This window comes from Nelumbo lutea, chromosome 4 (genome assembly GCF_056320005.1).
Source record: "Nelumbo lutea isolate HS-2025 chromosome 4, American lotus-T2T, whole genome shotgun sequence".
NCBI lineage: Eukaryota > Viridiplantae > Streptophyta > Magnoliopsida > Proteales > Nelumbonaceae > Nelumbo > Nelumbo lutea.
The window spans coordinates 18,361,427-18,383,559 of NC_142687.1; the positions used below are offsets into that span (position 1 = coordinate 18,361,427).

At 39.3% G+C, this 22,133-nt stretch overlaps 1 protein-coding gene and 1 long non-coding RNA gene across 5 annotated transcripts in view; both read left to right on the top strand.

Moving 5' to 3' along the window:
• The window catches only part of APC2 (anaphase-promoting complex/cyclosome 2), a 57,708-nt gene extending 39,868 nt beyond the window's left edge, over nucleotides 1-17,840 (top strand). For 2 of the 4 annotated variants that reach the window (XM_088986258.1, XM_088986262.1), the window contains 12 exons: nucleotides 9,290-9,534; nucleotides 10,738-11,154; nucleotides 11,274-11,475; nucleotides 11,588-11,702; nucleotides 11,836-11,915; nucleotides 15,191-15,310; nucleotides 15,501-15,589; nucleotides 15,663-15,744; nucleotides 15,826-16,014; nucleotides 16,742-16,810; nucleotides 16,899-17,076; nucleotides 17,312-17,840. In XM_088986258.1, the coding sequence (XP_088842384.1) occupies nucleotides 9,290-9,534; nucleotides 10,738-11,154; nucleotides 11,274-11,475; nucleotides 11,588-11,702; nucleotides 11,836-11,915; nucleotides 15,191-15,310; nucleotides 15,501-15,589; nucleotides 15,663-15,744; nucleotides 15,826-16,014; nucleotides 16,742-16,810; nucleotides 16,899-17,021 (1,731 nt within the window). In that variant the 3' untranslated portion in view covers nucleotides 17,022-17,076; nucleotides 17,312-17,840. Of the gene's footprint in view, nucleotides 1-9,289; nucleotides 9,535-10,737; nucleotides 11,155-11,273; nucleotides 11,476-11,587; nucleotides 11,703-11,835; nucleotides 11,916-15,190; nucleotides 15,311-15,500; nucleotides 15,590-15,662; nucleotides 15,745-15,825; nucleotides 16,015-16,741; nucleotides 16,811-16,898; nucleotides 17,077-17,302 lie in introns of those variants that run through there. The other 2 variants (XM_088986259.1, XM_088986261.1) reach the window with 2 other exon arrangements.
• A 1,838-nt stretch (nucleotides 17,841-19,678) lies between these two features.
• Nucleotides 19,679-21,921, top strand: LOC148854311 (uncharacterized). Its single transcript, XR_016094765.1, has 2 exons — nucleotides 19,679-20,095; nucleotides 21,204-21,921. It is a non-coding gene; the product is annotated as an uncharacterized LOC148854311 (long non-coding RNA).
• Nucleotides 21,922-22,133: the final 212 nt, after the last annotated feature.

Consider the following 22,133-nt stretch of genomic DNA (forward strand, 5'->3'; position numbering starts at 1 on the left):
CTAATTGGTCAAAAGACCCCTCAGACTATGTAGGTAAATGGACTGCTCCTAGGCCGACCCAAATCGGTGATCATTGATAGTGGCAACGCTCTAAATTTTGTTACACAACTATTGGCTCGGAAGTTAGGATTAGTCATTCACCAGACCTCCCCCTTCGCTGTTCGTGTGGCCAACAAACAACGAATCTACTGTGAGGGGGTGTCCTTGAACTCGAACTTAAAGATACAGGGTCACCCATTTAAGGTAGATCTCTACCCCCTTCAATTCATAGGTGCAGATGTAGCTTTGGGGGTCTAGTGGTTGTGCCAACTGGGACCCGTGATATGTGATTGGGAAGCCATGACAATGGACTTTACGATCCAAGGGGAACACCACCACTTGCAAGGCATTACACCAGAACCTCCTTGGGTTGAGAGCTTGCGGTCCTTATTCAAGGCCGAGCTGAGGTCTCAACCCCCACATTGATGAATTTAGGCCCAACCTCAATCAACCCCACTGATCCAAAATATTTCTAGCAACTACAACAGATCCTCTCCCAATATTCTGACGTGTTCCAGGAGCCTAAAAGCCTCCCCCAATCCGGCCTTAGGACCACCGAATTTCAATTATCCTCGGATCCCATCTAGTTAATGTACACCCTTACAAATACCCCTAGACAAGCAACACATCTAGCCCAACAACAACCCTTATTCCTCCTTTGTCCTCTTGGTCCAAAAGAAAGATGAGCATGGAGATTTTGTGTAGACTATAAGGCATTAAACAACATTACAATCAAGGATTGCTTTCCCATCCCAATAATTGACAAACTTCTAAATGAGTTAAGGGGGGCGAGGGTGTTCTCCAAGCTAGATCCAAGGTCAGTGTGTCACCAAATAAGGGTCCACCCTGATGATGTTCCCAAAATGGTTTTTCGGACCCATGATGGGCATTATGAGTTCCTTGTCATGCCCTTTGGGCTGACAAATGCTCCACTGACATTTCAGGCTGTGATGAATGAAGTGTTTAGGCCCCACCTTTGGAAGTTTATTCTGGTCTTCTTTGATGATATACTATATATAGTTCAGACTGGCCCACTCACCTTCAACATTTATCCACCACCTTGGACCTTCTGAGGCAACAGAACTTCTTTGTTAAGGCATCCAAGTGTAGCTTTGGACAGAACCGGATTGGTTATTTGGGTCACATCATTACCATAGTTTTCAAGGCGCCAAGGTGAGCCTAGGTGATAGGGGGCGCCTAGTTGCCTAGGTGCCTAGGCAATGGATTTTTTTTAAGTAAAAACATGTATTAGGGTAGGTACCTAGGTTCCATAATCATATTTCCTTGATAAATATCTATAATTTTTATAATAAAAGTATAAATTTCATGTTAAAGTATAGAAAACCAACGTATTCCAACATATTCCTGAGAAGAAAAAGAAGAAAGAAAAGAAAATTAAAAAAATGTAGGGGTTGAACCCCTCTTTCTGTTATAGGAAAAGGTGGAAGATGTGTTGATTGGACACCATTTTTTGTTCTTACTTATTGGTTCAGGTTTTGAAGTAATGTTTGTGTTGATTAAACCCTAGGCGTCGCCTTGACAACTATGATCGTTACTGATGGGAAGTAATGGCAGACCCCTCCAAGATAGCTTGCATGACAAATTGGCCCCCACCCAAGACACAAAAAGGTCTGCAGGGATTTTTGGGCCTTTCTGGCTACTATTGCAGATTCATAAAGGGATACGGGCTATTAGCAGCCCCACTTACCAAATTACTTCACAAGGACTCCTTTCAGTGGACTTCACAGGCCCAATAAGCTTTTGATAACTTGAAGCAAGCAGTCACTGAGTCACTTCTCCTCCAGCATTGGTCTTACCAGATTTCTCAAAGGTGTTTATAATTGAGTGTGATGCTTCCGGGCGTGGATTGGGTGCTGTCCCCATGCAAGAGGGTCAGCCCTTGGCCTTCTTTAGCAAGGCCTTGTCTCCCCGAGCTCGGGCTAATTCAGTCTATGAAAAGGAGCTACTAGCTATTGTCTCTGCACTTCACAGATGGAGAGCTTATTTATTGGTCAAACGGTTCATCATACAAACCGACCAACGAAGCCTCAAGCACTTGCTGGAACCGCATATCCACACTACTGAACAACAGAAGTGGTTAGCTAAATTAATGGACTATGATTATGTCATGGAGTACAAACCAGGCCCAAGTAACAAGGTGGTTGATGCTCTCTCACGCATGCAAGAGCTGGTCCATTTGGGCATTTCCAGGCCCACTTTTCCCCTTATGGATCAGATCCAATAGGAAGCCCAAGAAGATTCAGTTCTATCACAGATCTGGGTCAGCCTACTCCAAGATTCCTTATCCCATCCAGGGTACTCTCTAACTAAGAACACACTGCTCTACAAGGGGCAGATGGTGATACCTTTGGCCTCCGAGATCATTCCAGAATTGTTGAAGCTATTTCGTGACAGTCCCCTAGGAGGGCATTTTGGCATATTGTGGACTTATTGCCGGCTGGCAGCTCACTTCTATTGGCCTTCAACGAAAAAAAAAATCCGAGAATACATGGCTTCTTGCAGGTTTTGCCAATAGCAAAAATATGAAGCTCAAGCTCCCGCTGGCCTCCACCAGTCCATTCCCATTCCAGCCCAAGTGTGGGATGAAGTATTCATGGATTTCATTTCGGGGCTTTCCTCATCACTAGGTAAGTCTGTTATTATGGTAGTAGTGGACAGGTGAACTAAATATGGGCATTTCATTGCCCTGTCACACCCCTACAATGCAGTTCAAGTAGCCAAGGCTTATGTTAAAGAAGTTGCGAAACTGCATGGTACTTCTAAGGCCATTATCTCTAACTGGGGTCCTATTTTTCCTAGCTGATTTTGGACTGAACATTTCAGGTTGCAAGGTACCGGGCTTCACCACTCTACTGGCTATCATCTTCAGTCTAATGGTCAAACTGAGGTTCTCAATCGAAGTTTGGAAACATATCTTCAATGTTTCACAAGAGAGAAGCCTTGACAGTGGGCCCGATGGTTGCCATGGGCTGAGTTCTGGTATAATACTTCCTTTCATGCATCCACGGGTGTCACTCCCTTCAAGGCCCTCTACAGGAGAGATCCACCACCCATCTTACCATACGAAGTAGGGTCCACTTCAGTTGCCTCAAATTGAGGAAACTCTCATAGCCATAGATCAGTTACTCAAGACATTGAAATTCCATTTGAAACAGGCCCAACATCGTATGAAGCCCTCGTATGACAAGAAGCATAGGAAGGTGGAGTATCAAGTGGGAGAATTTGTCTATCTTAAACTTCAACCCTATAGACAGGCATCCCTTGCAAAAAGATCATGGCATAAACTTTCACCTAGATTCTATGGGCCATTCAAGATCATGGAAAGAATAGGTGCAGTGGCGTACAAGCTGGAACTACCTACCAGTTCCAAACTACACCCAATCTTCCACGTCTCCCTGCTTAAAAAGAGTCTATTCTCCAAGCCCAATGTTACTAGAAAGTTAACAGAATTTTCAGAAGGCCATATCATCACTAAGCCGCAATGCATCCTTGAATACCAATGGGTAAAATTAGGAAAGAAGGTGGTTCAGGAAGCTCTTGTCTCTTGGACTGGTTTACCATCTGAGGAAGCCACTTGGGAGCTATACAAGATTACAAGCTGTGAAGATATATCTTGATGTACATTATTAGAGTAGTCCTTGTTGTACAGTATCATAGTTCTTATTATTTTATTTGTTCTTTTTATCTTTCAGCCCTGTAAGGGCATTCTTGTAACTGTACATACTTTTTATCTCCTTAATATAAAAGAGACTCTTTGGGGTGGGGGTCAACTATTCTTGACACCCCTAGATCTGGTTTCTTCTAGACCTGAATTCTGTTCACATGGTATCAGAGCGGGTTGCTCTTTGATCTTCCTTCTCTCTGATCCATCTTGCCTTCGTGATCTACCGAAAGCCTACAGCTCTGTTGAGTGGTCCTGGACTGTTTTCGATCTATCCGGGAACTCCTCTTCTGTTTTCTGTGCACCCAGAGAGAGAGATTTTATTGGATCTCTTCTCCGTTTGCAGCAAGAATTGAAAGGAATTGTCGCCTAGCCCTTCTCAACATATTCTGAAATTTTTTTACGGAAATCCATGAAGTTTTAAGAGAGATCTGGACTCTTCTTCTTGGCTGCTGTGCCCAGACTTTCCTTTTCTAGATTGCGTGTTCAGCTTTTCCTTGTTTTGGATCTTGAACAATCTCTGGTGAAAGTAAGGGGTTTCTATCTCAGTTTTTTGACTCTCTTGGATTGATTACAGCCTATTTCACTTTGTCTTTGGACCAAGTTTTACTTCAGATTAGTTTCTTCAAGTTTCAGCCGAACCCTATTTGTGCTATTGTCTTGCTGTAATGGCTTCAGACAGAGGTGATATCATCCCTGTAAAGATGAATGGACATAACTATGGGATGTGGAAGTTCCACTTCGACTTTTATGTTAAGGGAAAGGGTTGAGAAGGATATCTGAATGGAACAGTCACCAAACCAGCTTTGGTACATGTATCTGGAAAAAGTTTATCAACAGTCCAATGTATCTAAGCAATATCAGATAGAATCAGAAATATTCTCTTACAAGCAAGGAGATAGGAGGATACAGGAGTATTATTCTGGTTTTCTTGATTTATGGGCTGAATATGAGATTGTTCACATTGAACCTTCAGATCTAGTGGAGTGTGTGAAATATCTTCAGAAGCACTTTGAGAAGAGAAATGTGACTCGGTTCTTGATAAGACTTAGACCTGAATATGAGATAATTAGGTCCAACATTCTGAGTAGGGGAACACTTTCAGATATGAATTCTATTTTAGGGGAATTTTTGAGAGAAGAAACTAGATTTCTCACTTTAGTCGGGTTCAATGGGAAGATGGCTGAAGTTGGGGCTGAAACAGCCTTTGTTGCTCATGGGGGTAAGAAGCCAACCTCCAAGGCCTCTCCAAAACCCAGTGCTATGAGTGTAAGGGTTTTGGACATATTGCATCTCACTGTAAGAAGAAGAATGTGTGTACCTATTGCAAGCAACATGGTCACATCATTCTAGATTGTCCAGTCCGACCAGCTAAGGGCTCTCAGAAAAAGACTTAGCCCCGGGCTTACTAGGCAATAGATGGACTAGTGACAGACACTGTATCTACCAAGGGTGAGTCTTCAGGAAACTGGTATCTTTTGCTATTTCCTCTGCTTTCTCTACTATTGGCTTGTATGGTAAGTTCTCTGTATATTGTTCTTCTCCTTCACATGCTCGGATTATAGATTCAAGTGCCACCAACCATATGACAGGAGCCTACCTCAACCATCCAATCCCTTCCACTAAAACTCACCATAAACATATTATTACTTCAACTATCACCAACCAGATCCTTTCCTCTCTCCAAAACCCTCTTAGTACCCAACCTTACTACTAATCTGATTTCTGTTGGTCAACTTGTTGATGAAGGAAATGTTCTCACCTTTTCTCATGATGGTTGCTTGATACAGGACTGGTACACTAGGAAGGTGAAAGAGAAGGGGCATAGGCTGGGCCATCTGTTTGTGTTGGAGTTCGAAAAGTCTCAACCAGGGGCATCCTTAGCTTTACTTAGTTCTTCTTTGTCTGGTTCTATGTTGAGTTATAGAAATAATGTTTGGGATTTATGGCATAAACGATTGGGTCATACATATTCCCAAAAGTTAAAATTTTTGTTTGACTCTGGTTTGATTAAGAATAAAATTCCCCCTGTTGATACTTTTGATGTTTCTTGCACTATGTGTTGTTTGAGTAAAAGTCATGTTTTACCATTTCTTCATAAATATGAACATGCCACTAAACCTTTTGAGATAATGCATAGTGATGTTTGGTCTACTTCTATTACTTTACGATTGGGGTACATATATTTCGTATTATTTATAGATGATTGTACTAGATATACTTGGATTTATTTTCTACGACACAAATCAGAAGTCTTTGGTGCATTTAAATTGTTTCATACTATGGTGCAAAATCGATTCCAGTGCAATGTGACTATCCTTCGCTCAGATTCAAGGGGAGAATATAGAGATGAAGACTTCTTGGCATATTTGAGGAGTCATGGAATTCAGTCTCAGCATAGTTGCCCAAAAACTCCACAACAGAATGGTGTAGCTGAACGGAAGAACGAACACATTCTCAGTGTTGTGTGGACATTACTATAGGAGTCTCATACTCCAACTTCGTTTTGGGTAGAAGTAGCTAGTACAACCATGTATTTGATCAATTTTCTTCCATCCTCTGTTCTAGGCAACACCTCTCCCTTCTAAAAGCTTTTTGGTTATCCCCCAGATTTCTCTAGCCTTCATGTTTTTGGATGTCTTCGTTTTGTTCATCTTCCTGTTCGTGAACGATCTAAATTAACTGGTCAGTCTGCTATGAGATCTTCTTGTCTTCACCCGCAAGTGGCTATGTGTCCCGACTCCTATGTCTACAATCCCCCTTCCGCTCGGTCCAGAGCATTTATCTCAGATATCCTCTTTAAGTGATACCTTGACCCAAGATCCTCCTATTTCAGATAGTAGTTTAGTTATTCCACTTCGTTATTCTACCCATATCTCTAGACCTCCTGACTGCTATGGTTTTCCTTCAAACCATAGTTCATTTTCTGCTGTACTTTTTTCCACAGATATCCCTAGATCTTATTAGCAAGCCATTAGAAGATTTCAGTGGAAAGAAGCTATGGATGCCGAAATTCAAGCCCTCCATGAGAATGACACTTGGGATCTTGTGCCAACTCCTCCAGATGGTTCTATTGTTAGAATTCGTTGGGTCTATACAATCAAACTGAAATCAAATGGCTCTCTTGATCGATATAAGGCCCGGTTAGTTGCCCAAGGATACAATCAGGAATATGGGATTGATTATGAAGAAACATTTGCCCTGGTTGCTAAGATCACCACAGTTCGGACTCTTATGGCCATTTCTATTGTTTATTCTTGGACTATTTATCAATTAGATGTGAAGAATGCATTCCTTCATGGCGAATTAAAGGAGATAGTCTACATGAAACCTCCGCCTGGATATCGCAGTGATCCTTCACGTGTCTGTCGCCTGAAGCAAGCACCCAAGGCTTGGTTTGAGCGCTTTCGGGATGTTGTTGCAACCGGGTATAATCAGAGTTCCTCTTACTATTCTTCTATTATGTTGATGACATGCTCTAACGGGGGATGACCATGACGACATCTGAGAGCTGAAATCCTTACTTCATAACTCATTTCATATGAAGGACTTGGGTCTTCTCACTTACTTCTTGGGTTTGGAGGTTCATCGTAGCAGTTGAGGGTATTTTATTTGTCAACAAAAATACACCTCTGATCTCATCAAACTAGCTGGAATCACTGATGAGAAACATGTTGATACCCCCCTTAAGCTAAATGTCAAGCTATCCAAATCTGAAGGCCTCATCCTTCCTGATGCCACCGTGTACTTTCAGCTTGTTGGATCTTTGATCTATCTTACTATGTTTAGGCCTGATATTTCACATGCTATTCAGGTCGTCAGTCAATTTGTCTCTGCCCCAAGACAACCTCATATGACTGCAGTTCGCCGCATCATCCTATGTTTGAGACACAACCTCTCAGGGATTGCTTTTCTCTTCCTCATCATCCATATAGTTGAGGGTTTATGCTGATGCTGATTGGGCTGGTTGCTCTGACACTCACCGATCCACTACTGGGTGGTGCATCTTCATGGGTGACTCTCTCATCTCCTAGAAGTGCAAGAAACAACAAGCTGTCTCTAAGTCTTCCACTAAAGCTGAGTATAGAGCTATGTCTTCTGCATGTAGCGAGATTGTTTGGCTGAAGTCACTTTTCATTGATCTTGGGATTTCTCTTCTACTCCTATCCCTCTATATGCCGACAACACCAACGCTATCAAGATCACATCTAATTCAGTCTTTCATGAGAGGATTAAACATATCGAGGTGGATTGTCACTTTATTAGAAACCTCCTTGTTGTAGGCTCTATATCTCTTCCTCATATTGCCTCTCACATGCAGATTGCCGACATCTTCACCAAGGCCATGGCTAAGAGTCGACATCTTATTCTTGTGGGCAAACTGATGCTGATGTCTATGCATCAATTTGAGGGGGAGTGTGAAGATATATCTTGATGTACATTATTAGAGTAGTCCTTGTTGTACAGTATCGTATTTATTATTTTATTTGTTCTTTTTATCTTTCAGCCCTGTAAGGGCATTCTTGTAACTGTACATACTTTTTATCTCTTTAATGTAAAGAGGCTCTTTGGGGTGAGGGTTGACTATTCTTGACACCCCTAGATCTGGTTTCTTCTAGATCTGAATTCTGTTCACACAAGCCATTGCTGGAACTGTACCCACACCTCAGCCTTGAGGACAAGGCCTTGCTTGAGGAAGGGGAGATGTTAGGACCCTGAAAACAGAAGAAAAAGCCCAGGCCCAACTGGATGGTGTTCTGCTACCAGGAGACAAAGCCACTATAGCCGAGTATAAGAAGATGAAACCTGCATGGCGCTCATATGATTGTGTTTATGCCAGGCGCAAATCCCTCCACATCAGCCAAAGCCATTGAGCGTGGTCGAGAATCAGAAGCTGTTATTATTTGTAATCATGAGCATTTTCATATAAATATCAGCATTGCTAATGAGGACAGAGATATTTTACCCAACTTCTTCCCTTTTCTTCTTGTAGGAGGTTGTGTTTCCTCGAATAACACCTGTGTTAGGCAGAAACCTAACAAACTTCCTGCCAAATCCTCTTGAACTGTTAACAAGAGGATACTAGTTAGGCTTACCATGCATTGTAAGGTTGATACACAGGATTAGCAAAATAGTTTATTATTCATCATGGATGTAAGCAACCATTTATTGCTTCTTTTGGTATCTGGCATTCCTTTTGTTTCATAGAATGTGATGTTCTACTTGCATGCATGTTTCCGTATTCAGTTGGTCTGTTCAGATGTCTTCCAGGAAATTGTTAATGTTTTTTCTTTCATTGTGTACCTTCAAGATTCCCTATATAATAATTTTTTGTTTGATTTATTTGAGCTATATTTTGATGTCAAGGAAATATACCAAAAGTTCAACAATAATTGATCATTCCCCTTGGTTACCACGAAGAAGCCTGCACTTAGAGCATGCTTTTAGGAATTTAGGGCTGGGAACATGCAGATGCTTTATGCCATGGGCTGCATATTTTCTATCAGTTATTTTCCCTCTTCATCTTACTTTTAGCTGCTTTTAACATACTGTTGTTTTTTCTTGCAGTCTGTCCCACTCCAGTTCTTATATGCACTTCTTGCTTATCTTGGTGACTCAGTTAGTTATGATAGCCCTTCATCTGGTATGAAATCACCTTTGGCTTCACACCCCTCATCATCCTACTATGGGATTAATACTCCCTCTGAAGGACTTGTCAGATGGCAGTTACGCCTTGAGTATTTTGCCTATGAAACTTTGCAAGATTTAAGAATAGCCAAGCTTTTTGAGATAATTGTTGATTATCCTGAAAGGTAACTTCTTTTACATTTTCATTGCCTTAAACTCTCATCATAGCAGCAGATTTTGATAGATCTATAATGAGTTGTAAAATTGGATACATTGTTCATGGTTTATATTTGCATGTTGACATGGTATATTAATACTGCAAATAATTCTACTGGAAATTTTGGTGTTAATTCAAGCATCCTACCATGCTGGTGCTTATTATTATTGAGCTTTGTGTAAACCAAAAAAAAAAAAAAAAAGACAAGAAGGCTAGGGTCATCTAGGGCCAGTTCCTCTTATAAGTATGCTGATGACATTCCTGGTGGAGCATGAACTTCCTGGAAGCTTGGAGGTCAGTAAGTCAGTATTTCCACTCGAGAGCTCCTTTTGTATAACTAGTAACTTGTGGAAGGATGTGCATTAGGTTATCAGAGATTACTAATGGTCTAGATTAGGGCTTAAAAGGGGAGAAAGGGTAAGAGTTAGAAGTTAATAAACAGGAAGCAAGATTAAGAGAAGGGGTTGTGTGAGGGTGAGAGTTAGAGGTTATTGAAGAGGAAACAAGATCGAAAGAAGGGGTTGCATGGTGGGTAAGGGTTAGAAGTTGATGAATAGTAAACAAGGATGATTAGAAGGGGTTGCCTGTTATGAAATTAATGAATGGGAAACAAGATTGAGAGAAAGAAAAAGAAGTTAATGAATGGTGCGCATCCCTATAAAAAATTCAAAACATACAGAAGTATCCTTTAATTATATAGATGGGATTTGAAATCCCAGAGGGACTGTTGCTTGGTGCTATAGTAAAATCTTGTGCTGAAAAGCATGAGAATGCAGGTTTGAGTCTTTAGAGTGGCTGCGTTGTGCAAAATAAATAAATAAATAAATAAATAAATAAAGATTAGGTCCATAGCCGGGCTACTCCTCCCACCCCAGATAGCTGGGACCAGCATTGGGTAATGACCTTTTCTATTTGAAATCCCAAACAGAAACCCACTTTTTTGATCTGAGGTTTGAGAGAAATAATTACTGGATAAAACTCAATGGGCCTTGTTCATTAGTATGTATGATGTATTTTCTGAAATCTAGTATGTTAAAATGACCTCTGACATCAAAAACTTGTTTTAGTGGATCCAACCAAAATAGTGAATTACCTTTCATTCAAGTTACCTCTTGGGCATATCTTGAGGAATTTTCCCTATTTACCTATATGATTGCTATGGGCATTGCAGCTCTCCTGCAATTGAAGACTTGAAGCAGTGTCTCGAATATACTGGACAACATTCAAAGCTCGTTGATTCATTTATTTCTTCATTGCAATATCGCTTACTTACTGCTGGTGCCTCAACAAATGACATATTACACCAATATGTTTCAACCATCAAAGCACTGCGTACAATAGATCCTACTGGTGTTTTCCTTGAAGCAGTTGGTGAACCAATAAGAGAATATTTAAGGGGAAGAAAAGATACCATTAAATGCATTGTTACCATGCTTACTGATGGGACCGGAGGAAATCCAAATGGACCTGGAAGTACTGGAGATAGCCTTCTTGAAGAGTTAAATAGAGATGAAGAAAATCAGGAGAATGCTGGTTGTGAAGACGATTTCAACCCTGATGACAAGCAAGCCTGGATCAATGCTGAGCGGTATGTTACTTAATTGTAGGTTATGGATTATGTTAATTTATTCTACGGATATCTTTTGGAGAGTTCCTATATTGTTAGAAAGTACATATTTGTAATGGGAGTTCTATTCTTGTTTTCAGCTGGGAGCCTGATCCAGTAGAGGCTGACCCACTAAAGGGTAGCAGAAACAGAAGGAAGATTGATATACTTGGAATGATTGTTGGCATCATAGGTTCAAAGGATCAACTAGTTAGTGAATATCGTGTTATGCTTGCTGAAAAACTTCTGAATAAATCTGATTATGATATTGATTCAGAGATCCGTACTCTAGAACTTCTTAAGGTGAAGTTCCTGTTGATATTGAACTCATTACTTGTAACTAGAAGTTTGCTCTTCTTTTTTTATCTGTTTGACTTGTGTATTAAGATGTTCATTTCCTGTTATCATTTTTCAGATACACTTTGGTGAGAGCAGCATGCAGAAGTGTGAAATTATGCTGAATGATTTGATTGACTCTAAGAGGACTAACACCAATATAAAAGCAACCATAAAACAGCCATTACAAAGAAGTACTTATTTTCTAAATATGCATTCACTCTCTGAACTTATCATTGAGTAGTTTAGTACAGTTGACACTTTTTACCAAGTAATCATATTTACCCACTGGAAATGTGCAAATATGATTTGTTTGTCTGTCCTCAGGTGCTGAGCAAGGAGAGGCTTTGTCTCTGGATCTTCTTGATGCTACAATCATATCTTCAAACTTTTGGCCCCCAATCCAGGTATTATAGAACCATAGTTAATATAATTGATTCTAACTAGTTCCAGGTTTTGGGACTGATAAAAGAGAAAAGAAAAGAAAGATTTTGTCTCAGAATAAAGATGTCCAACCTCATTAACAAAAAGCTTGTCCTTGTTGAAATGTCAATGCTCACCCTCTTAGACTTTATAATCAATGCACATTGATGAGCTATTTTCCTAGATAAAATTAGATTTGGAATATCCATGGATGAAGATAAGAATGAATGGAAGTTCGTGCTTGTAGCCCTTAGAATTATGATACTAGAAGGAAATGGGAAGTAAAATATTACTTGTATGTCAGTACTAAAGATCAATTTCACAGCACCACACTGATTCAATTGAAACATGCTCAATTGTCAGGAATATGTTTTCCGAAAAGATTAGCTGGTTGTTTCACTTGACTGGTAAATCCAGTATAGATATTTAAAGCCAATACCAAAGAGATTTCAGCCTTTTACTAGTAAATGCCTTTTTATCAGCAAATGAAACTTTTACTAATTCATTAGTTACTGATTAAAGTACAAGAGTTCTAGAGTTTCAGCAATGTAGTGACCCAGATTACAACCGATTACAGTTTAGCCCAGAATAAAGTCAGTCTATCTGCTCCTTGTTTGGCTAAGGCATCCACCAAACCATTTCCTGTCCTTTTTACCCATCCAAACTGAGAGTTAAACCTCCTTGCAAGTAAGTCAATTTCTCTGAAGATAAACTTGAGCTTCCAAGGTGCTCAACTAATTTGCTTTTCCCAAGATATGACCAGGAGTGAATCTCCTTCAATTTCCAATTTGGTTGCTCCAATCTGCTCAGCCATTTTCAAGCCTTGCAGGAGAGCTTGAGTTCCAGTCTGAATTATTGAGTCACCAATGCCTATTGGTCCTGAGAATAGTACCACAACTGCTCCTTGGTGATTTCTGAGTACTTCCCCTATACCTGCTCTTCCCAAGTTACCGAAGAAACTCCCATCAAAGTTCAGATTTAGTTTATTTGGTGCAGGTGGTTTCTAATCCATTTTCACATTTTCTCTGAGTGAATCTGTTTGTACCACTTCAGTCCAATTCCTTAGAATGTCATTTATAGAGACATTCCTGAAAAGTTCCATAGTTTTTACCCAATGTGTAGATCTGATTTTTATAGCTTCAATCACTTCTTCCTTTGATTTGCTTTTTTCTGAGAAGATTCTTTGATTTCTTTCTTCCTAGATAGTCCATAACCATTTTCCTAAGTGGGCCATATTTTTCTTCAATAGGTTTCCTATACCTTGGCCACCTTGTTCCTTGGGTTTGCAGACTTGTTCACATTTCACTAAATGGTCTCTCTTTTCTTCTCCTAGTTCCACAAAAAATCTCTCATTATCTTTTCTAACTATCTAGCTATTTTCACCAGGATCCTAAAAGAGAAAAGCAAATAAGTGGGCAAGCTTGCTAGGGTGGAATTTATCAAGGTTATTCTTTCCCCCAAGGATATACAACTTCTCTTCCCATGTAGCTAGCTTCTTAGTAAATCTCTCTAGAAGTAGTTTCCGGAAGCTTTTTGATTTTGGGTTTCCTCCCAAGGGCATACCTAGATACTCTAGACTCCAGTTTTTTACCTCATAGTCTAGTAAACTTGCCAAGGCCTGAATGTCACCCTCTTCCAAGTTTATTCCATCTACACAATTAACTTTTACTTTTGAAATCTGTTGGAAATTGTCCACTAAAGATTTTAGATTCCTCAAACTAAGTTCATCACAATTCTCACAAAAAATGATAATGTCATCTGCAAACTGCAAGTGAGACACCACTACCTCCGACCTACCCATCCTCCAACCCCTAAACTGATTTTCTTGATCAGCCTTGATGATTTGCCTACTAAAAACCTCAGCAACAAAGGTGAATAAGAAGGGGGATAAGGGGATCACCTTATCTTAGTCCTCTTTTTGCCGGAAAGAAGTCTTTTGCTACCCCATTTAAAAGGATTGAGAAGTGTGTCGAGCTAACACCACCTTTGATCCACATTCTCCATCTTTCATCCAAGCCAATCTTTTCCAAGAGACTCAATAGGAAGGACCAGTCCACCATGCCATAAGCTTTTTCTAGATCCATTTACATATCAGACCTTTGCCTCCCTATTTTTTCTTTGCTGCCACACATTCATTTGCCACTAGGATTTGATCCACTATTTGTCTCCCTTCCACAAAGGCTCCTTGGTTCTGAGAGATGGACAAGGGCAAGGTAGTCTTTAGTCGAGCAGCGAGGACTTTAGAAATGCCTTTTGTATTGATATCAGAACTTGCGAAGACAAATGCTGTTCAACTTTAGGAGAACTAATACCACTTACTAGCCAACCACATGGAAGTTGTAGAAGAGTAAATTATGATGGAAATCAAGCTACAGGGACCTCTCAGATTGTGGGTAGATGCACTTTCTGTGTGGCAGTTAATTTGCACATCTTCCATTCAATAGACACATCAAGTGCATCTTTGGTTGTGTTCATGACTGTTTAAAAGCTTTTGTTAAATAGTTATGTACAGTTTCCTATCCAATTTCATAATGAAAAAAATACTACCATATTGCCCACCTTACCAAATCCATGACAATTCTAACGCATGCGCTCCAAAGCATTTTTGTCAGCAGAAATTTTTATTTGAAACAATACAGTACAGTGCTTTTTGAACACAATAAGCATTTATACATGCATGCATGCATACATACATACATACATACATGTGTCAATGTACAAATGTGCATATGTATATACTTACCCTTTACCTTTTTTCTTTCACAGCATATTCACTTTTTATTTATTTTTAATTCGTTATATATTTGAATTTCAGAATCGCTTCAGAAAGTTTTGGTTGTGGAATCTCTTCACAATATTTCTACTGAATTTTCTTTGAATTATGTAGAAATGACAGTATCTTGACACGTACATGTTCATGTCTTTCTTAATTATCAATTTCCTTTTAATATCTTTGATATTGGAATAATTTTGTCACCATTAGTTCAATGGCCTTGTTGCACATTCACTTTTTATTTATTTTTAATTCGTTATATATTTGAATTTCAGAATCGCTTCAGAAAGTTTTGGTTGTGGAATCTCTTCACAATATTTCTACTGAATTTTCTTTGAATTATGTAGAAATGACAGTATCTTGACACGTACATGTTCATGTCTTTCTTAATTATCAATTTCCTTTTAATATCTTTGATATTGGAATAATTTTGTCACCATTAGTTCAATGGCCTTGTTGCACTAAATGACATCAGAGAAATGACAGGAAGAAACACTTAACATACCTGAGACTGTGGATCAATTGCTTTCTGATTATGCGAAAAGGTTTAATGAAATCAAGACTCCTCGGAAGCTACTGTGGAAGAAAAATCTTGGTACAATTAAGGTTAGCCATTTGCAAAACTTGAAGAGAGAACTTATTGTCCATTTCCAAGATTGATATTATTTATGAGATGAAACTTGGAAAATAGAAGCTTGGGGAGATCATCTTGTATTACAGAAAACAAAATATGAAATTTTCTATTCTCTTTCCTCCATGAATATTCTGCTTACTTGTGTCAATTCTTCTGTTTCAGTTGGAGTTGCAATTTGAAGATCGAGCGGTGCAGTTCACAGTGGCTCCAGTGCATGCTGCAATCATCATGCAATTTCAAGATCAAACATGGTATATTGGAATTGATGCTTTTCCATGATTTTTCAAGTTATGTTCTAATAATATTTATATCATGTGTGTTCAGCTGGACGTCTAAGAACCTTGCAGACACTATTGGGGTATCTGTGGATATACTAAATCGAAGGATAAACTTCTGGATAAGCAAAGTATGTCTGGTCGTCCCTTTTAATCAAGAAATAATTGTTGCTTACTGTTCTCTTCTGTTCTTTATTTGGGGGGCTGCACAGGGAATCATTGCAGAATCAGGTGCAGGGTCAGATGACCATACATTTACCCTTGTAGATGGCATGATTGATGCTAACAAGAATGGCATTAACAGTGGGACCTGTGAGGAGCTTCTAGCAGGTGATGAGGAGGGAGACAGATCTGTGGCCTCTGTTGAGGAGCAAATACTGAAAGAGATGACTGTATATGAGGTTTATGATCTGCACCTTTCATGATATACAGTTTTTGTGCAGCCTATTGTTTTGGGCTCAATTTTTATATCCATTCTAACTTAAATTCCATTTGTCTTAAATTTTTCTTCTGTTTTTCTTTCCCTCCCCATTTTCTTTGGACAATTGAAAAACAAATGGCACTACAGTTCTAGGGTATCTGTTGATTCACAGAAACATTGTCATCTTGTTTTATTGAGAAAACCATCTTTTTGCCATAATTTTAGCTTTATCTTAGTATTAAGAGCTTATATGATTTTAAATTTGTTTTGGTTTTTATATATAAGAAATCAGAGAAGGCTCATCTGTTTGTTTCTTTTTATTAAACAAGTTGATTGGTGTGTTGTTTAAAATAGGAGATATGATGATTGTTGCCTTTTAGAAGATTGATCATTTAAAAAAATTACAATCATGACTTTCTTCATAGAAGAGACATGTAAAATCTTTCCTATTATCTTCTTTGTCCATAATTTTTTGGACAACCTCTCTGTGTTGTCTATAGATTAACGTTTTGGATAATATGGTCATATTTTGTGCTGCCATCTAATAGCTCAATATCAGCCATTAAAGGATAACTCATTGCATTGTTAGTGTTGAATTCTTAAGAAACTTGTACTTTAATTAATGAAAACAAGTTTATGAAATGACCAACCAAAGAGATATGTGTTTATTAGATGGTTTCATCTAATAAATTTATTTATTCTTGCAGAAATTTATCATGGGGATGCTTACCAATTTTGGCAGCATGGCATTGGATCGAATTCATAATACTCTCAAGGTAACTAAAGGTCTTGATCAAAGTATTGTTATCCAGTGTTTGTGAACAAGAACCAGATGAATGAGTCTGATAAGGGTATTTCATCCAGATGTTCTGTGTAGCTGATCCTCCCTATGACAAGTCACTGCAGCAGCTGCAAAGCTTCTTGTCTGGTCTTGTGTCAGAGGAGAAGCTTGAATTGAGAGATGGTATGTACTTTCTGAAGAAGTAGCAAAAGATCGAGGGACTGCATTAATGTAATTCAAAGATTTAAGTAAATGATCTGGGTAAGTATCCCTTGCATTCTAAGATTAGATTTGTTTTTAGACATGCTATTTGTTCCTTTGTGGTATAATCTTACAGTAACACATTCAGAAACAAAAACATAAAATTCTGTTATGTTTAGTTGTATCTCTATTGCTTCTACAATTTTTTTATTTTTATTTTCTGTGATTATATGAAGCTAATAATTGATTATTTGATGCTTGGATTGGTAACTTTTTATGCATGGAGAAAAAACAGTTGAGCTGCCTTGAGGGGGAAATAGGAATTAAAGATTGAGGACTCAGGTTGGGTAGTTTGTGCTGGAAGATCATGTTACATTCACCACCAGTCTAAAAGTTGGTTGCCCTCTTCTCATTATGTGATTGTGGACCATGTTGGCCAGTCTGCTGATTAGGACTGCTGAGAAGTCGTATACCAGTTAAGGATTGATTTAAGTCAGTTTTATCTTCAGCAACTCAATGGCAGATAAAGGCCACTACCCAATGGCAGATTGGCAGATGTGTGCATTTACTTGAGGAACCTGTGATAATTTCTATATATCATGCTTCTGGTAATTGTAATCTTGATTATGAGACTTGTTTACTGAAGGCATTGTTGTATTAATATTCATCAGTACAGTAGTACTTGGTACTTGTATATTTACATTAGGAGTTCATATATTGCAGTGCTGTAATGTGCTTTAGATGGAAGTTGGAATATGATTCCTTGAGTGAACCAAGTCCCCGGAAGGATAATATCAATTCAAAGCAACTAAAATTGTATCTAACGTTGATGGTGTTTTTGAAAGCGTGCAAAATTTTCAGGAACGCTGGTGGTGCAGGGGGAAGTCCAAGAATTTGGTATATAAAATATTGCTGCACGCATGTTGTCCACTGTGTATGCAGTAGATAGTTGGATTGAGCTTCTTGGCTTGGGCTATGGCTATGTCTGTACGAAGATACAAGACAATTAGTAACCGAGCCTGAGAACCCTCCCTTGACCATTTGATGGGTCTCAATTCGCAGTTGGTGTTGGATCAAAAGCCTTGTGATGTTCAACCTCTACCTCACCTGTTCCAACGTCAGAGTCCAGAAATTTTAGTGAACAATACCGCACCGCTACCTAACCTTTATTTATTAGTTTTGCTGCGATCAAGCAAAGCACCACCGAAAGTGGGCGAGAAGTTCCATATTTCTTACATTACATATGGAGCCCAGAACCTCAGACCTTAGAAATAGCTAAATACATATTCTTTTATGTATTGAAATTTGGTATTTGCTTTCATATTATGTTTTTGCACTTAGGCTGTTCGTTTGGGTGCAAACCTGAACCATATACAATTTTTACACCTGGTTCAGTTTTGTATCCATTTGTTTGTAACTATTATTTTTGCATTCCAATCTGATGCAAAATTTGTACTTTTTTTTTGTCTCATTGCACTAACAATGCACATTTTTTTGCATCCTAAACATTGTATGCAAAATTTGTACATCCCTCCTACATCAATTCTCTCATATAAAGAGGGGTCACATGATCTTGCTTCTTACCTCAGTCCCCAAACCAATAATCCCTCCTATCCCATTTTCTTTCTTATGAGGAGCACATCTTTTCTCACGAGCAAGTAAGACAAAAGTCAAATCTGGAGTAAAAATAAATTAGAATTTACACAACTTATTTGCACTTGCATGCATTTACACAAGTTTGGATCTGCTCACAAGAAAAACTGTTCCAACATGATCTGTGTCCACACCGCAGACATGGTGAGCCCCGTCTCATTGGGAGATGTATACACAGATCATGTTAGAAGTGTATCACTGTATTGGAACGGTTTATTTATTTATTCATTTATTTTTGTGAGCACATTCCGTCTCAATTTGCACCAGTGCAATTTTTATTTGGACTGTCATTCATTTGTTTTAAGCATGAACGTGTTTGGTTCGCAGGAAAGACTACATACGCTACAACAATTGAATTTGATTTGCAGATATGGGCCTAATGGTTATAGGTTAGCTGGACCTTCCTGTGACTTGGCCTAGGTTTGAAGAATTGACACCCACAAATGAATGGGTCCGAGCCAAGACATTGGTTATCTCAGGAATGATCATTGTCGGTAGACTGTTGTATCATCTGGAGTTTATCAATAGGGCTTCACTTGTTTAAAGTTGTTCACCGTTCCATTACACCCTGATCCTGTAAGATCAGGCGGTTATGATCTAATCTTCCGAACATAAATTTTTCTTCGCGAGATCTACGTGATAAGACCCAACTGATGGTGGATCAGATGATTCAAGCATATGGGACAGGTGGCAAGTTATAGGTCATTCTATACGGAGTTAAAATTCATTCCCTCGGGTACGTTTAACGAGTGGACGTGGACGTGGACGTGGATCAGTGGATGTGGAGAATATGGTCCACAGTGTTGGAGCGCATGTGCGGACAGAACTGCTTCGACTCGATTCTTTTGGAGTGCGGTCAGGGCTTAGGGTGTCGTGATCTTGCAATGGGAGTTGTCACGCCAACGCCATCGGTTGCGGAGAGAGAGTGTCCTATTGACGCGATAAACTTAAAAGCGTTGTGGATTACATCCACGTATGTCCAATAGTCTCTTCATCGTCTATCGTTCATCTTTACCCTAAATCCCCTTCCTAGTTGACAGACAATCCATATGCCATCAAAATTCAGAAATAACAAAACAAAACAATAAATAGATAAGAGAGAGAAGACCTATTACAATTCTTTCTAGAGAGACAGACAGAGAGAGTGTATAAAAATAATTCCATGCCATCCCTAACGTCTTTGGTGACGCTGCTATCACTGCTGTGGAGAGTCGTGTTTTGCTTGGCTGAAGCCGCTGCTGATTTCTTTACTCGGAGGTTTTGAACGGGGTTTCATCGGTTTTCTTTTTCATCTTTTCTAATTTCGGGGGTCTATAAGTCTATATTTATTTTTATGTTCCATTCATTCATGCGATCAATCTCATCACTGAGCCGGCCTGAAGCAAAGATTCAATAAAGACGAAGCATTTAGGCGATTAGGTTTCAGGTGGGGGATAATAATTTCATTGTTTAGTTTAACATTCCTTCCTCCTTGTGATTAGAATGCCTCAATACAATACACTTCCATCCACTCTATCTCTTTGAACTAAAACCCAATAAGAATCTCTTACTCTTAATTTTCTTCTTTTTTTTTTATTGCTCTTTACTTTTCCGCCCTGGAGGGGGTTAAATTGATCTGCATTAACAGGGGCCCAAGAATGGCCGAATTTGGGAAGACGCAGTGCCATTGCAACCGTGAAGGGCGCGTTTTCTTGAGCAGTTTTCATTGTTTCACATAAAAGATGGAATAAATTAATTTTGCATCCCAATAAGAGAAAGGAAGAAAGCGTGATTAAGATTAATTTCATATAGTATTTGCTTCTTTTAATTTTGCATGTAGCAGAGGATGATGGGGGGAGGAGGATCAATTGTCCATACAAGAGACCTTGAGAATTGAGGACCCCCCAATTTTTTTTGTCCTTGCCTATTATTTCTTATTAATCATGATAATTATCGAAGGTCTTAATGAAGTTCCGGTTGGTACAGTACAAATCTCAAAACTTTGCCCAATTCAATCGTTTATTAACTGAAACAGCGAAACTTTTGATCAAGAAGGTACTCTCATTTATGATTTATTCATTCAAAATTTCAAAATCAAATCATTACAAGATGAGAGAACGAATACTTGTTTCTTACGAAAAGAAAAAGTCCCCCGACTCCCCCGGTCCCCGAGTTCCCAGTTCCTGGATTTCCACGTATTTTCGGTATACCCAGTTACGTATTCTTGCCCCTTCACGTATTTTGTTAACGTGGGATTCTTCAAAGTCTGGAAACAAAGGAGATCAATTGCGTTGACAAAAAATCTGACTTGTATTTACTATATCCCATGAAGAAATATTTGCATCATGATCATATGACTGACAGTTGTCCCTTGCATTTATTACTAAGAATTCGGTATTGCCGTTTTGTTATTCATCTTAAACAGTGAATTTGGAGCCCAACATGAAAAGAAAAGGTGTGGGGGGGGGGGGGGGGGGGACTAGCTATTACGTAGTTTTATTGTATACCCTGTTCAGAATTCAGATCTCTAATTCAGTTTTAATTATCATGTTTAGGAAATAAATAAAAGCTAGCTGAGAAAAGCGACAAGAGGGTTTGTTAAGAAGCCCAGGCCAAAGAGATGGCCAAGAAGATGTCTGGCAAGGAGAGCTCCCCATCATTTCACCACGACAAATAAGTTGAAGAAAGCACAGTATCAGTATGCCCTCCTCCATGTCCCCAGCGCTCCACTTAACACCACGTCCTACATTATCAAAGCCAAGGAAACAAACCACCACCCTGTGACCTCTTCTTCTCCCCTTCACAACGATTCCGATGGGTTCCATTTATCTTCTTTCGACGGCTATGGCTCCATGAAAGGATTTCTGGGGTTGTGCCAATGGAGCGAAGAAACAGGCGAGTCAGTCTCATCGAGCTGTCAGAGAGTGGAAGAGGAAGAAGAGGAAGAGGAAGAGGAGGGAATGATGGATGGTCTGGTGCATTGGCAGCCGCAGAAGAACTCTAGGATCATTTTACCAAAATTACAAGGAGATCAAATTGCACATCTGGAAGAAGAGAGCCTGATGATGAAGGAGAGGGTGGTGTGCCTGGAAAGAGAACTGGACGAACTTAAACACAGGGTCAAGATACTTGAACTTACCAATCATGCAATGAGCGTTGTCCGTGTTTGTTCTTGCGACGCCTCTTCTGCTTAAAGAGTTAAAGAGTTAGATATATTCATCCATTCATTAAATTACTACTTCTACCTGATATTTGATTTACATATTTTGCCAAGTGGAAAGAACGGACTTCTGTTATTGCGACGCCTCATACACTCAATTTTTGGCCGTCCATCGAACTGGATGACTGAACTGCTATTTATTTATTTATTTTTAATTGGGAGCCGTCCAGACAACCAATTCCATTTTACCCCAATCCCGGTCATTGGCCAAAAACCATTGAATCGGTCAACGGCCCATTGATCTGAGCAGTCGAACCATCAACCC